Source organism: Plectropomus leopardus, chromosome 11 (assembly GCF_008729295.1).
Source record: "Plectropomus leopardus isolate mb chromosome 11, YSFRI_Pleo_2.0, whole genome shotgun sequence".
NCBI lineage: Eukaryota > Metazoa > Chordata > Actinopteri > Perciformes > Serranidae > Plectropomus > Plectropomus leopardus.
Window position 1 is genome coordinate 20,785,650 of NC_056473.1, and position 15,412 is coordinate 20,801,061.

Below are 15,412 nucleotides of genomic sequence, written 5' to 3' on the forward strand. Positions count from 1 at the left end.
GTCAAAAAAATGACTGAAAATGCCTTCCTATAGCATGGCGAAAATGTCAAATTATTACGTCTCATTAACAGCTCAAAACCGCATAAAATGTCCAAATGACCACTGAAAACCACATCAAATCGCGTGCTGAGACACGTCATAACATAGAATGTTGCAAAAACAGCCTAAAACATTATATAGCATGTCGAAAAAACAACAGAAAATGCCATACTATAGTTCTGCAAAAATATCAAAATATGACATGTCCAAAAAACAGCTGAAAACCACATAAATTTGCATGGTGATAAAAGTCATAATATAGAATGTTGAACAAATGGTCAAAAATCACCAGAATAAAACATCTACTATACTATGACTTTTTCATCAAATTTCCAATGATATACTATAGTAAGACTTTTTCATCAAATTTTAAACGATATATTATACTATGACTTTTATACAAGGATTTTTACAGAAAACTTTGAACAAGTCATGTAATATGGCTTTTTCATCATATTTTAAACAACATACTATGTTATGACACTATATGACACCCTTTTTCATCAAATTTTGGATGACATGCTATATTATGAATTTTTCATCAAATTTTTAAATGACGTACAATAGTGTAAGTTTTTGATCATATTTTGAATGACATATTAATCTGTTTTTTCATTATATTTTGAAGGACATACTATACTATTTCTTTTTGCCATATTTTAACTGACATACTTTACTACAACTGTTTCGTCATATTTTGCACGACATACTATACTATGACTTTTTCATCATATAATGAATGACATAGTATGACTTTTTGATGATAGCTTTGACAACGTCTAATAATATGACTTTTTCATTTCATTTCATTTCATCATTTTTTGAACAACAAACTATACCATCACGTTTTTATCATAGTACATACATACATACATAATCTACTATTACTTTTCATCTTATTTTGAATGACATACTCTACTCATACTTTTCACTATATTTTAACCTACATACTATACTATGACTAATTGATCCAGTATTAAACATACTGTACTATGACTTATTCATCATTCTTTGAACAGCATACTATAATATTACTTTATCATCATCATTTTTAACAACATATACTATGACATCATGATATTTTAATGAAATTTTGGAGCACTTACTATATTTTGACCTTTTTATATTTTAGACCATATACTATACTATATTAATTACGGCATATTGTGCTATGACTTTTTGTATGATTTCTAAAGACAAACTTTATTTTGACTATTTTTTTTTTATGTCATAATTTACTATGACCTATCATTCATGGATTTTGATGACATAGTATAGTGACAGTTTTTCTTTCGTAATCTTTCATTAGATAATACAATATGGCTTTTTCAAATCACTTCATGACATGCTATGTAATAAATTAAAAAAGGAAAAAATAAAAAAATATATACACACACATATATATCATTTTAAAAAATATTAAAATATATATGAGTATGTGTGTGCATATATATGTGCAAATATCTATATGTGTGTGTGTGTGTGTGTATATATATCACAGTTTACCTCAGATGCTTTACAGTATATGACATCTCTCTGTCCTTGGACCCTCGCAGCAGATAAGGAAAAACTGCAGCGCCCCTCTTCAGGGATAGCTCATACTGTGATATATGACAACAATCAACATATGTGTAATAATGGTAGAAGTATGACTGTTTATAATAATAATAATAATAATAATAATAATAATAATAATAGCAGTAGTAGGCATCGGCAGGACCATGGCAATAGTGTAACCGTAACCCAAGATCCAGGCGCAACCGCAATCCCAGGGAACCTGTGAGATAAGGAAGCACAAAGGTTTCAGAGGGAGATGAGTTAGTGATATGCAGTCAAGACATACATGTTTGCAAATCAGCAGAGAGAGATGAGTAGAGAGGGGGATCAGTATTTCATAGGAAGTTCCAGGGCAGAATAGGCCTATACCAGCCTCACTAGGGGTTGGCCCAAGGCAAGCCTAGGCCGACCCAATTGTATGACTGTTTTAGAGAAAAGTTTTTGATGATATACGATTAGGGCTGCACCTAATGATTATTTTTTTTATCAATTATTTTTTCAATGAATCAATTAATCTGGCCATTATTTTTTTAATTGATCTACCTTTTTTTTTTTTTTAACTTGATTAATATAGCAACGAATTTTCCAAAAATAACATTTTAAAACTGCAGGGCATTATTCCCAAACAAAAAATGGCCCAGTCTTAACTTATGTGTTTTACAGTCTGATGTAAAGTCTCTCCAAAATAAAATTTATGCAAGAGCTTGTTACACTCAAGTAAAAGGAATGTAGTGCAATCTACATTCAGCAATCCAACAGCAAAATAAATAAAACAAACAGAACTGTAACTCTTTTTACAGTAAGAAACCTCAAATCTAGCAGTCCAACAAAACATCTTGGCCATTGCAGTAACAACGTACTGTAGTATGACTTTCGTTATGATGTGAAGGAAAACATACCGTACTATGACTTTTTAAAAATAATCTTTTTGAGGGGCTTTTTGCCTTTATCAAGATGGGACAGTCCAAGCATGAGAGGGGGAGAGAAAGGGGATGACATGCGGCAAAGGGCTGAGGCCGAAATCAAATCTGTGGCTGCTTTGACATGAACTCAGCCTCTGTACATGGGCTGCTCGCTCTACAGACTGGGCACCCCGACTACTATGACTTTTTATGCTATTTTGGAAGACACGCTATCTGAAAGACAGATTAGAGCATGATATTTTTATGCTATTTTGGAAGTTTGTACTATGAGTTTATCATCCTACTTTGGACAACATGCTTTACTGTAACTTTTGTCATGCTATTTTGGATGACATACTGTACTGTACAGACTATAGCTTGACTGTTTTATGCTATTTTAACAATAGACTTCACTATGACTTTTCAGAGTAAAGTATGACTTTTAATGCAGTTATGGATTGCATACTATTGCATGATCTTTTTAATGGTATTTTTGGACTATCTACTATACTATGTTCTTTTGGATGGAATACTATACTATGACTTATTTATGGTGTTTAAAACAACATACTTTACTGCGACTTTTCTTATGCTGTTTTGGACACAATACCATTCTATGACTTTTTGCACTATTTTGGATGACATGCTATACTGTGACTGTTTTATACTATTTTGGATGACATACTACTCTGACTTTTTTTTTATGCTTTTTTGGATTATTTATTGTACTGTGACTTTTTTCATGCCATTTTGGACGACACCATAACATCTTGTTCACAGTTTTTGATGGCATGCTATAATAATAATGATAATAATAATAATAATAATAATAATAATAATAATAATAATACATTTTATTTGTGGGCGCCTTTCAGAGCACTCAAGGACACCTTACAGGAACACAACATAAAAACTACAAAAAAGTTTAAAAGAACAGAAGTGAAATGAGGCAATTAACAGATAAATTACAGCAATTAACAGACAAAAGATATAAAAGTGTCCTCTATACTATTACTTTCTTCTAAAGATGTTTGATGGCATACTGTACCATTATTTTTTATTTTTATTGACATAAGGATTTTGGATGTCTTTTGATGTAATTTATATGCTTGCAAAATATATTTGTCCGTGCTTAAAATCTCCCGTTGCCTGCTCAGAAATGATGCACAAATATAACGCCTTACATACTGGCCAGGTTCAGATCGCTATGTATTCACGACAAGATAACAGTCTTTTTACATGCACGCATGCATTTATTCCAACTCGCCGACTCTCTTCTGTTTGTCTGACACTATCTCTTTCTTGTCTGTTCACTCTTCTGAAAACACACACAGTATGCACTTGCAGAACAGTGACAAATATTGCTGCTGTTCGGAGAGTGATAAAGTCTTCGTGCAGAATTAAACCCCACAACACCAACACAGCTGACATTAATTTTAATGATCTTTCCCCCTCTCCTCACACTGAGTCAGGTGAAGGGTGGGAGAGTTGCAGAACAAACCTTGAGCTGTCAGATTAGCAGACTCAAAGGCAGGTTGGGTAACATGATGTAGACGAGCATCATGAAAAAAAACGATGCCCCACAAGTCTGCAATATTACATTATAGCCAGAGGCACGGAGAAGTGGCTTATGAATGATTTAGACTAGCAGCATATATGACAGATTTTAGAAAAAGCCTATATGTATAACGTCAACCACAATGGCTTCAGAAATCTCAGCCCTATTTATATATTCTTAAGTGAGAACAGATGATGGAGCTTTGAAGAGTCCTGTAGGAGCGACTGTCATGCTGTCTCACTTAGAATGAATGAGGCAGACATCAAAAAACGCTCGGTGAATGTCAGAGCTGCACAGATGAGTCACATGTAAATAATTGGGTTGGCTTTTCGTTGGTCCTAACTCCCTCTTAGCGCAATGTTTACCTTAAATGACACTTCATGTTTTGATTGACAGCAGCTTAAGGTAGCATTTTCTCTGAAGCAGCACCACGAATTAGGCTCTGACTGAAACTAAAGGGAGAGCATCAGCAGCTTTCCCAGGCTAATCACATCCCGTAGGAATCCCCGGTGGAGGCTGTTTTGCAGGAAGTCCACGTTGCCTTTTTAGTAAAGACTATGCACCAAACAGCACTTTGCAGTTTCCCTGCCATCCCAACTTTGCCAGATAATGGTTTTAGGATCAGCCTTGTGACTGTGTTTGATGTAGAAGTATCAGGGGTAATGGAAACTTCAAAGAGATAGCTGGCTACTTTGATTCAGTGGCATCTCAATTTACTTCATTGACTTAATGCTTGTGCACGCTGTATATAATTTTTTTCCCCCTATCATAAAGATTCCAGAGCTCTCGTTTGAAGGCTGTCTGAGAAAAAGAGAGTGAACGAAAATGTGCTTCTACTTCGCCACAGGATTTACAGTGCATCGGAACTCATTGCAGCCGAAGGCGTCTACATCAAAAAGACCACATAGCGACACACATATCGTACATAAACACACATATACATGCAGACACAAATTCACTATCTGCTTCTCCTCTCCACTACAGCTCCTGGGCATGGCGTTCTCCATGACGCTGTTCCACCACATCCACAGAACAGGGAAGAAGTACGACGCTTAGCCTTGGGGAAAGGCAACCACTGGAGAGGAGCCCCACTGCCTGATGGGATAAGACTCTGAATTAAACACCCCTGCTTCCCCTTTCACTTTACAACGTCTTTAGAGCGTCTTTTACCCCTCCTTCCCTTCCCAGACCCTCTGTACAGATTCCAGCTGTGTCCCTGCTCTGTTCTGCTCTCTCCTCTCACCATTCATTTTGCCAAAGAGTAACACAACTGGAAGAGAAGGGACACCTACTTTTGGCAAGGAAGAGAATCCCATTGGTTGTCACCCCTCGAGTACATTTAAATTTATTTTCTTTTTGCTTGGACTAACAATTTGCTGGAAGGAAGAGCAGCTTTTGAGACAATGAAGACTTTACTAATGCCCACACACCCCACTCCGAGGCAAAGAGAACACATGAAACTGATATTACCCAGTGTCTTTTTCCTCATGTCAATTAAAGTCAAGCCCCCCTTTTCACTTGTAAATGAAAAATCAGTTCCAACATGGCATGCTAGTTTTCTACTTTACTGATTTAACTTTGTCATTGAAATGTCTTCAAGTTTTTCTTGTTTTTTTTGTAAGTATGTTATTGACACTCCCGTAGAATGTAAGTGTCGAACAGATCAGTGCAATGTGCTCTCAGATGTGTGTGTGTGTGTGTGTGTGTGTGTGTGTGTGTGGGGGGGGGGGTGGGGGGGGGGGGGTGGATTTGACGTGATGCTGCTGCGAAGGGGCACAGACATGGGGGATGGAGTTTTTAAGCCATGATTCATATTTTTTTCCATTCAGCCATAAAGATTTGAGAAAATGATGGAGGAACATCATGCTAGCACGAGATATCATTAGTGGATTTTTTTTTTACACTGAAATCTGCCATATCTGCTGAATAATAAATAGTAATGCACAAATCTGCCTGTGAACGCACGCACACCCTTTGTGCTGCCACACAGTAGCAGTATTCCCATTCCCTACGAGACAATATAAATGGTGTTAAATGGCTGTTTATTAGGGCTCCACCAGGACTGTCTAGTAAAGAGATCTGCGTGATGTAGTTCTCCTTTTGAGAATACAGAAAAAATGTGTGTGTGTGTGCGTGTGTGTGGCTTTGCGGGTGTTTTATCACATTATCCAAGCTGCAGAGGGGAAAAAAAACCCACAGAAACACAGAGCAAAGCAAGGGCACGAGGGGCAAAAACAGAGCAGACACGTTGTCTCCCTGCTACCATCAATTGTGTTAGCAGAGGCAGCTAGAGACTTTCTCTTCTATATTCTTGAGATCTCATCCATTTGCTCTGCCCACCTCACTCTTACTCTCTCCAGCTGTCAACTCCCCCTGCTTCCATTTTTCTTTTCTTTTTTTTTTTTTTTACACCCCCAATTTTTCTAAACAAGCTTTATGATCCATACATACACACCGTATCTCTGCTGACATTCCTGCACATCACACACTCTAGTTTGCAACTTCACTGATTTTATGTAAACTTCCTTTTTCTCACAGCCATAGCAGAGGGGGTGGTGGGAGTGTAGGCAGATCAAAGCTGAGACAGATAGGTATGGCAACATGCCCTATAGAGCTGTTTGTCTGTTTACTGCCGATTCACAGCAGGAGGCCTGAGCATCAGCCTGCCTCCTTAAGACAGAAAATACTCTATATCTGCTGTGGTGGCTTAAAGAAAATGCCCTCCAGTGTGTCTGCTCTAGGCTTCAAAATTTCTGTAAGTATGTGAGTCGCAGGGTTTAAATGACTTGCATACTACTAGAGAATATTTTCATTTTGGGACCTCATTCTGTTATGATTGCTTGTCATCAGTTATGCTAACATCACTAACATCAGTAAATGCAGAAAACAGACAGAATTTGGTATCAACATTTCAACAATGGGGCAAGAAACAAGCAGCCAGACAGGTTGTGAAAAAGCCAAAAGTTAAACCAGATTAGCTTCCACATTATTAGAAAAATAAAAAAGTGCTTAGCAATAATCCCTTATTGCAAAGGAAAACACATCTACAGCAAGCACAACAGGTCAAAATTGAAGTGATGGATGTTTTATGTTTTATTTGGTAACATTATAACTGTTCATCTTTGTTTTCTCCTCCAAGTAAATTTGGCGTTCCAGAGTTTGTTTAAAACCTCCACGATTGTCTGACTGCTCATGTTCATTAGGCTTATGATCACACTGAATGGGCCTTTTTCACAGAAAACATTTTGTCTTGTGTCACAGCAGGAAAAGCACAGGTGTAAATAATGACATAAATGGAGTGTGACTTTCATTTAGCTGCTTTGATTTCAGGTCCCTGGTATCATTCTCACCATCGTTGGTGTTCTGCTGCACTTTTCCTACTATGACAAGTCAAACATCTGCTGGGAGAAGGGCCTTTTTGCCATGCTGCTTTATTTCAAGACTAATTGTGACATTGTGCTTGTATTGGCTGTTCTCTGTATGGGAAGAATATTTTCTTATTTTGCCTTCAATTAACAGTGACTTGTCTAACTTGTGGTAATTTAATAAAGCAGCTGTTAGCTTTCCTTTTAAAAAAAAAAGCTGATAGAGAAGCCCTGCACACTAGGGTTGTGCAGTTATAAACACTTTTAAACTGGTTTGATATAAAATCAAACACTGGACCATACGGGTATACTAAATGTTCACTAGGTGTCACATTTAACTCAGCAGCCGTTCCCGAGAGGAACATAATGAGAACGAGAGAGCCCATGAATGAGTGTAACAACTCCAGCTCACTTAGTGGCAGTAATGCACCTCTAAGATAATTTGCCAACTGCAAGTAAACGATAAAAAAAGAAGAAGCCGAGAGTGAAGCAGCACCACAAACAGTGGGACAACAGTTCGCCTCTTACATCAGCTTTATGTCCAGAATGTTGCCATATTGGCACAGTTTTAGTTTTCTTTGAGATACCAACACTGCCATGTCTCATTTTGTCACACCACAAAACACATGAACTTTCTAGTAAAAAACAAAATGCAATTGCTACACCCTCCCCCCCTGAAATTTGATCAAATTCACCTTGCCAGCTCAGCTCAGTAGTAAATTGCACATGGTCAGAAAATAGTGCCTCTGTTAGTCCATCTATAAAAAAAACATTTTGTTAACCATGTTATCATATTACTTAAAACGAATGCAATATAAGTCAGATTTACTGCTTTGACACCATCGGCACGGGTTGCTATTTTCTAATTTGCCATAATGTGTCATAAAGTCAAATGCCAGCTCAGCTAGTTTCCATGAAATCAAATTGGTTTAAGCTTGTTTAAGAGACCAGACTGGCAAAGTTGGAAATTGACCCAACTCTACTGCACACCCACACAGGTGTTTTCAATTACCCTGGCTGATTAGACCTGTCCACTACTGACATTGTGTGATGCATAAACTTAACACTCTGAATCTGGATACTGAAAATATAGGACAGTAAAAATAGTGCACCACATTGCAGGTTGGAAGAATTTGGACACAGCCATTTTTTTCTGGCTCTGGGGTAGGAAAGTATCCCCATTGCTCTGACTGGCTTGTTTGTTCCTCCTACAACAACAACAAAAATAGCCTTCAATGAGTATAGACTTTTTTTAATAGGTCAAAAAAAGGCTGAATAGTGGGCATAGAACCAAAGCTATTAAATGACAGTTGGGACACATCATTGGGGTACAACACATGCACAGTAAAGTCTGGCCTGTTGGCGTCGTCGAAATGTATTCGAAAAAAAGATAAGAGTGAGGATAACAATTTTAAAGATCTTCAAAAAAAGACTATATCAAATATTTTCTATTTAAAAATATTCTTTTGTATATCAGCCACCATTTGTTCAAGGCTCCCAAAAAAGTTCTGTCAGGCCAAGCGCACCCAAAGAGCACCTGAGTGGACACCATCTGTTTATTCCTAGTGCGGTCTACTGCAACCTTGCAACATCGCAGCTCCAGTTACACTGCGCACAAGTCATAGCCCATAACTCCCATAGACCATGTCCTACCTTAATTTGACAGCCATGCTAATAACCATGCCATATGTTTCTTGCCCCATCAGACTCCTCTCTAAAGGCCACATTGCCAGATCTATATAAAGAACTCATAGTACTATTACTGATAGAAATGATGGTGATGTTTAAAAATAGTAATAAACTGGTACGATCAGAAGAAGACGGGTGAATTGTTTGCTGCTGTTGGATACCGAGTAGAGAAATCATTGGGACCAGAAGTGGCTGTGTTCTAAATTGTACCCAAGGTAATCGTTGATGGGAGAGTTTTTTGCTTTTTTGCTTGGAACTCAGACACTTTGCATTACTGCTACAGGGCTAACAAGTGACACCAAGATTCACTAATTAGACATTCTTCCAATCTGGCAGCCTGTGTGCCTCAGAGTATCGCCTGAGGTCACTTTTAACGTTTTTTTTGTTTTGTTTTGTTTTTTTTTTTATTGGTTTGATAATGACTTAATCTGAGAGACACAGTTTTAGGGAGAGATTAGTGCATCAGAAATCAACAGATTTGGGCTGTGATGTGGGGCGACCCTACTGGCTGTGATTCACTGCCTGCCCCCATATGCTCTGACTCTTCTTGTTGTGTCCACGGGGGGAACATGACAGCTGCTGATGTACAGCGCAAGCACGAGTGGTCACATCTCCTCTGCTTGGCTGCCTCCACAAACTCTCTACACATCCCTTATTTATTGCCTCTCTCTGCAGACACCCGGCGCTACATATACAGTAGCTGGCAGCACTGACATTGTGGAAATACAGCTGTGCTCTGTAGACGCCTGGAAGCAGCTAGGAGGTATATTTTGCACCCGGGAGGGGTTATAGGAGTAATAACTGGTTCTGTAAATCAGACTGCATGGTAACACTTACTGCAGGCAAGAAGTTCAGAAGAAACCTGAGATAAATGTTTTGTTTTGGTGCTCTGTCTTGCATGGGGGTGGAAAGTGTTTAAACGCACATGTCACAGAAAATTCGAGATTAGTGAATAGAGGAAATAAAACAAATCCAGTGTCTGTTTCCAAACCTGATGTCATACTTCAGAGAGCCAGCCTGCAAACTCTGCAGCTCTTTGCCCCCCACTGATCTGACTGTGCTGACATTTTCTCCTCCATGTGAACTCCCTTTCAGCTCTGCCACTGTCACCTACATTTCACGGTTTGTCAGAAAAACTCTTCCTTCATGTTTTTTTTTTTTTTTTTTTGGAATGCAGGGATGAATGCTGTTTTAACATAAAGCTGTTTAACAATCTTATTTTTGTACATTGGTTGTCGCTGTTTTAATGTTTGTTTTTATACGATAAACTGTTTATTTCTTATTGTAGGCTGTTTACTGGCTTTTTATTTTTTTTTCATTCATGACAGAGGTGCATTGTTGCTCATTGTGAGAACATGACACCATTAAGCATTTGTTTCATAGAGGATTAGTCTCTTTGATGTTCCTCTACAAGGTGCAAAAAATTCCTTTCTGTCTTAACATTGCTACGGGCAGTTCAAGCAATTAAGTCAGAATTGATAGGGAAAAATTTGGCATATAACGCCGGGTGAAGCCCACAAAAGACATACTGCACGCTTGTCGTCGTGCTCCTCTGTATTAAGACCTAGTTTAATTAAATTAGGACGTGCTGGTGTAATCTGCAGTATGTCTTTTAAAACTGCCAGTGTAACACCCATTATGTATTTCTAGAGCATGATGTATTAGATGACACTGTACAACACAGAGCTCATGTCACTACAGTATATCAGGCCTGTGTGTTAGCCCCGGATGTAAATATGCTCATTTTTACAGCTGATGTAATTTACTGTTATTCTTTACCTCTGCCACTTGTAATCACATTAACATTGACAGTTTCATAGCCATTTTGAATTGCCTAACAACTCTTTTGTGCTCATTTACAGACATGTCTTCCACCCATATGTTATCACGTTTGATAGTTTTTTCTGCGTCTGTGAAGTGCAGGAGCAGTGTAAATTTGATGTAAATTTGTGTTTTTGTCAGTATGGTTTTCATATTTTATTTGCAACTTGTAGTAGACACATTTTTCATATGTTTTTTTTTTTTTTTTTCTGAAGGAGTATTAAGTATTCCCTCTTATCCATGGAAGCACTCCCAGTAAGCTACCGAGCTGGTAAAGGAAGAATGCACATGCAGTAATTGGGTTTTGTCTGCTGTGAAGAATTTTGAGACATAGGAGCTATTTTTCATTTTATTTTATTTGCTATCTTCGACATATTATTTCTGTAATCTCCTCCTAATCCTTCCCCCTCCGTGCTACAACTGAATATCTGAGCAGTGGAAATGTATGCTCTAGAAATGGTGTGTTTGATGTTGTGTTCTGCTGGGTGGCACTATCTGATACCTGCCAGCCTTGTCCTGTGGAGTTTTTCTGCTACATGTGAAAGCACTCTGAATATCTATACTAGGTGGTGCACTACCTTCTCTTTATTCTCCAAATCAACTATTTTTTAAATAAAGGAAAGAGTGTCTAAAAAATCCTACGATACCGTACGCTCATTGCCTTTCATGTTTAATGACTCGATGCTCCTGATGTATTCCCTTTTTCATTTCACTGTGAATTATATAGGCAGTGTTTAAACAGTGTTTGATGGTGACTTTTTTTTTGGGGGGGGGGGGGGGGCACTTGGCATGAAGAGCAAAGGGAAATGGTGTCACAGCAGATCCCATGGTGTACTGAATGAAAGAGAGTGGCATGTCCGCCTTAAAATGGCCTCTTTTTTTAAGGAATAACAAAACCTGAGGGACTGCTGTCCTAAAGACGCTGAGATGAGCTAATGGTAGTCAGCCAGCCGAGCAGAGGGTTGTTTTTTTTTTTTTTTTTAAGAACAAAAGGGAGATGATGAAAGTGGGAACCATCGCCAATTTGTCTCTTGTTTCTACAGCGTGGAGTGAGCAGCATAGTATTTTTGTATGGAGCTTTATCCTTTTTTTAACCTAATTGTTATCAGGCCCATGTGTGATAGTGAGTGGAGTTTACTGTGCCATTCCATCCTGGCGTTTTGTTTTTCATCACTGTTCCTTCTATGCAAAAATATGACCTATTTTAGCCTTTGTACAGATTATTTTGTATGAGTAACATGTACTGAAATAAAGTAAACAGAACCAACCGTGGATACTTTTTTTTTTCCCTATTTGTTAAAACAGCATTTCACTTTTTTTTTCCAACCCCTCATCTTCAGCAGAACTCATTACATTAACCAGAATTGGAAAGGCTTTCATTTTGATGAGAGCATTTAGTTTGTCCCCACACAGCATTATTCAGCTTGTTAACCTGCAGTTGAGCTGATCTCTGCAGGTTGTTTCTGCTGCTTACTGTTCTCAATCTGTCGTGTTTCCCTGAGTAAACTCACTATCTTTGTTAACTGCACGGCAGCTAGGCTTTTTAGTCTTTGTCATGCTGTTTTGACATGACTTCACATGCAAAAGAAGTGTGACTAATGGTGCTGCAGGCTTATGGTAGTGTCATTTTGTTTGTCCTTTAAAACTTTAGTTGGTTGGAAAGATCTTATTCAATGTGCTTACTGAAGTAAACTAGATTTCAGTTTTACATTGTTTATATGATGTAGTCTCTACAAACACATATCTGCGAATGTATGCAGAATCTGTCAGCAATGCGACAAAGTTTTGGTGTCAGAAGTATTTTGGTTTCTATTTGTGGTCCAAGAAGTATTGCCAAATGATATTTGAACAGCAGGTTAACAGTCCATAAGGAGAACACATCGACTGAAATGTCAGCTAGAGTTGGAAGATGATGTAAGATTTTATTATTTTTTGGATTTATTTATGTGAATTCATATGCAGATATCTGTTTACAGTGATCAGCACCAGAGAAAAGATCAGCACCAGTCTTGGCCTGGATATCTGTAATTAAAATAGCACAAAATGTCATCAAGAATATTATAAAAAGGTCATAGTATAGCATGTCATCCAAAAAAACACTAAATATTCATAGTATAGTATTTCACACAAAATAGTATTAAAAAAAAGGTCATAGCATTGTATGTCATCCAGAGTAGCAGTAAAAAGTTAGAATGATGTCCAAATAACATAAAAAGGTCATGGAAAAGCACATTGTCCAAAATAGCCCTAAATAGTCATAGTTTAGTATGTCATAGTAGTAGGAGTTCTGAGTATTCGTTCAACCAAAGTAGCATAAAAAAAAGTTATAGTAAAAAAAGAAGGTCATGGTACAGCGTATTGTCCCAAATAGCACAAAATCGTCATAGTACAATATGTCGTCCAAAATAGCATAAAAAAGTCAAAGTTAGCCAAAGTAAGTAAGTATGTTACCCAAAGTATTATGTAAAAGTCATAGTATAGTATGTTGGTCAAAGTAGCATAAAAAGGTCATAGTAAAGTGTATTGTCCAAAATAATAATAAATTCTTAGAGTTTAGTATGTCATTCAAAGTAGCATGAAAAAGTCATAGTTAAGTATGTCATCCAAAGTATTATATAAAAGACCCAGTATAGTATGTCATCCAGTGTAGCATAAAAAGGTCATAGTATGGTATGCCATCCAAAATTTTACAAAATAGTCAAAGTATAGCTTATCATCTCAAATGGCACAAAAAGTCTTAGCATAATATGTCATCCAAAGTAGCCTTAAAAAAATCATAGTGTCGTATGTTGTCCAAATGGCATAAAAAGGTCGTAGTATGATTTATCAACTGAAATAGCATGGAAAGTCATGTCAAAATAAAACAAGTTATAGTATAGTGTGTAAAGTATGTCATCCAAAATAGCATCAAGGTAAAATCAAGAGTTTCAGACTGAAGAAATAAGGTTTTTTTTTCCAAGGGAATAGTCATTTTGGGAAACACACTCATTTGCTTTCTTGAAGAGGGTTAATGAGCAGGCCACTTTCTACGTAGACTGTTTACAATCGGACAGAAAGTCTCCCCTTCCTACCACTGTACAAAAATTAAGCCAAAATATTGTGGATACTACTGGTGACCTTATTTAAAGCTAGAGTTTATATAGCAGCAATCACAAAGTAAAGCCACATTATCAAGTTCCCAACCATACACCATCCAATGTAAACAAGAGCACACCGATTGGCACACACAGGTGTCATATCTGATGTCAAACGCCCCTTTTATAGCATCACATAACTAATGAAAACTGAACTTCTAGCGAAATGCAGTTAAACCCTTGAACATACATCAGTGTGATAACAGCAATCTAAATGACAGAAACCATCTTTGGGAATTTCTTTTTTGACATGTTTTTAGTTTGGCCAATGATCCATCTGCTAACACGGAGTGGGTGGGGTTCATGACCTATACTGCAGCAGGTCATCAGAGGGCGATCACTTTATGGAGCTCTTATGCTGTCTATCTTAACAGTCACTGGTTTGGATCAGGCATACTCAACTTTGCATGGGAGCTATTTTTGCAAAATGATGGAAGGCAAGGCCAGCTGCAGCAGCCTCTTGCACGTTTTTAGAATTTTTGGAAATTTCTAGGTTTTAGGATGCTTTTTAGGATTTTAGGACATTTCTCAGATTTTAGGACATTTCTAGGATTTTAAATCACTTGAATGAATCACTTTATTTTTAATTAGAAAAGGGTTGGGGGAGGGCTACCCAGCACCCTATCAGAGGCCAGATTTGGTCCACAGGCTGTTAGTTGAGTATCACTGGTCAAAATGATAAATATTAAGCTACAGCTAGCGAACAGTTAGGTTAGCTTGGCTTAGTATGAAAACTGGAAAAACCTTACCTGACTCTTTCTATAGATTACCAAATCCACCCAACACCACCTCTAAGGCTCACTGTTTTATGTTTTTTGTGTTTAATCTGTACAAGAACTGAAGGATAAAAAAAAACACTATATTGTTGTCTTACAAGGGCATTATGTGCCAGAGGACTTCTTAGCTCATCCTAGTTAACTCCAGTACAACATGTCAATATTATACTTTGACTTAAAGACATCTGTTGGCTGAGTCTAACTTCAATGGGGGTAAAATGATTTCATCTAGTGCCTTTCTAAATGTTTGGCCACTATGAAAACTGGCTTCAAAGCCCAGTGTACTTACAGTCAGCAAGTGGTTATCATAGAAAAAAAGCTGCAAAGCGCTAATCTGGCTTTGTCCAAAGATAACGAAATCTGCCTACCAAAACCAAATAGCTCACTAATTAACACATTGTATTTATTTGTATGTGTCACTATGTGCTGCATAAAACAGCCTCTGTTCCCCCTTGTTTCCAGCCAACCAGGTGCAGGTACCAATCCTGTCATCTAACTCATGGCCAGAAACCCAAAACACAGAAGTTCAATGATTACATCAAACAATACAAAAAGTAAAGCAAAATTTGAC

The 15,412-nt window shown here is 37.5% G+C and overlaps 2 protein-coding genes across 3 annotated transcripts in view; one reads left to right on the forward strand and one right to left on the reverse strand.

Annotated features, from left to right (window-relative positions):
* Positions 1-5,112, forward strand: part of tspan9a (tetraspanin 9a) — a 111,169-nt gene extending 106,057 nt beyond the window's left edge. The window contains exon 6 of the mRNA XM_042496078.1: positions 5,041-5,112. Within this exon, the coding sequence (XP_042352012.1) occupies positions 5,041-5,112 (72 nt within the window). The remainder of the gene's footprint in view (positions 1-5,040) is intronic.
* The window catches only part of ttc38 (tetratricopeptide repeat domain 38), a 47,984-nt gene continuing 34,060 nt past the window's right edge, over positions 1,489-15,412 (reverse strand). For both annotated transcript variants that reach the window (XM_042495474.1, XM_042495476.1), the window contains one exon: positions 1,489-1,816. The gene's annotated coding sequence lies outside the window, so the exon portion shown is untranslated. The remainder of the gene's footprint in view (positions 1,817-15,412) is intronic.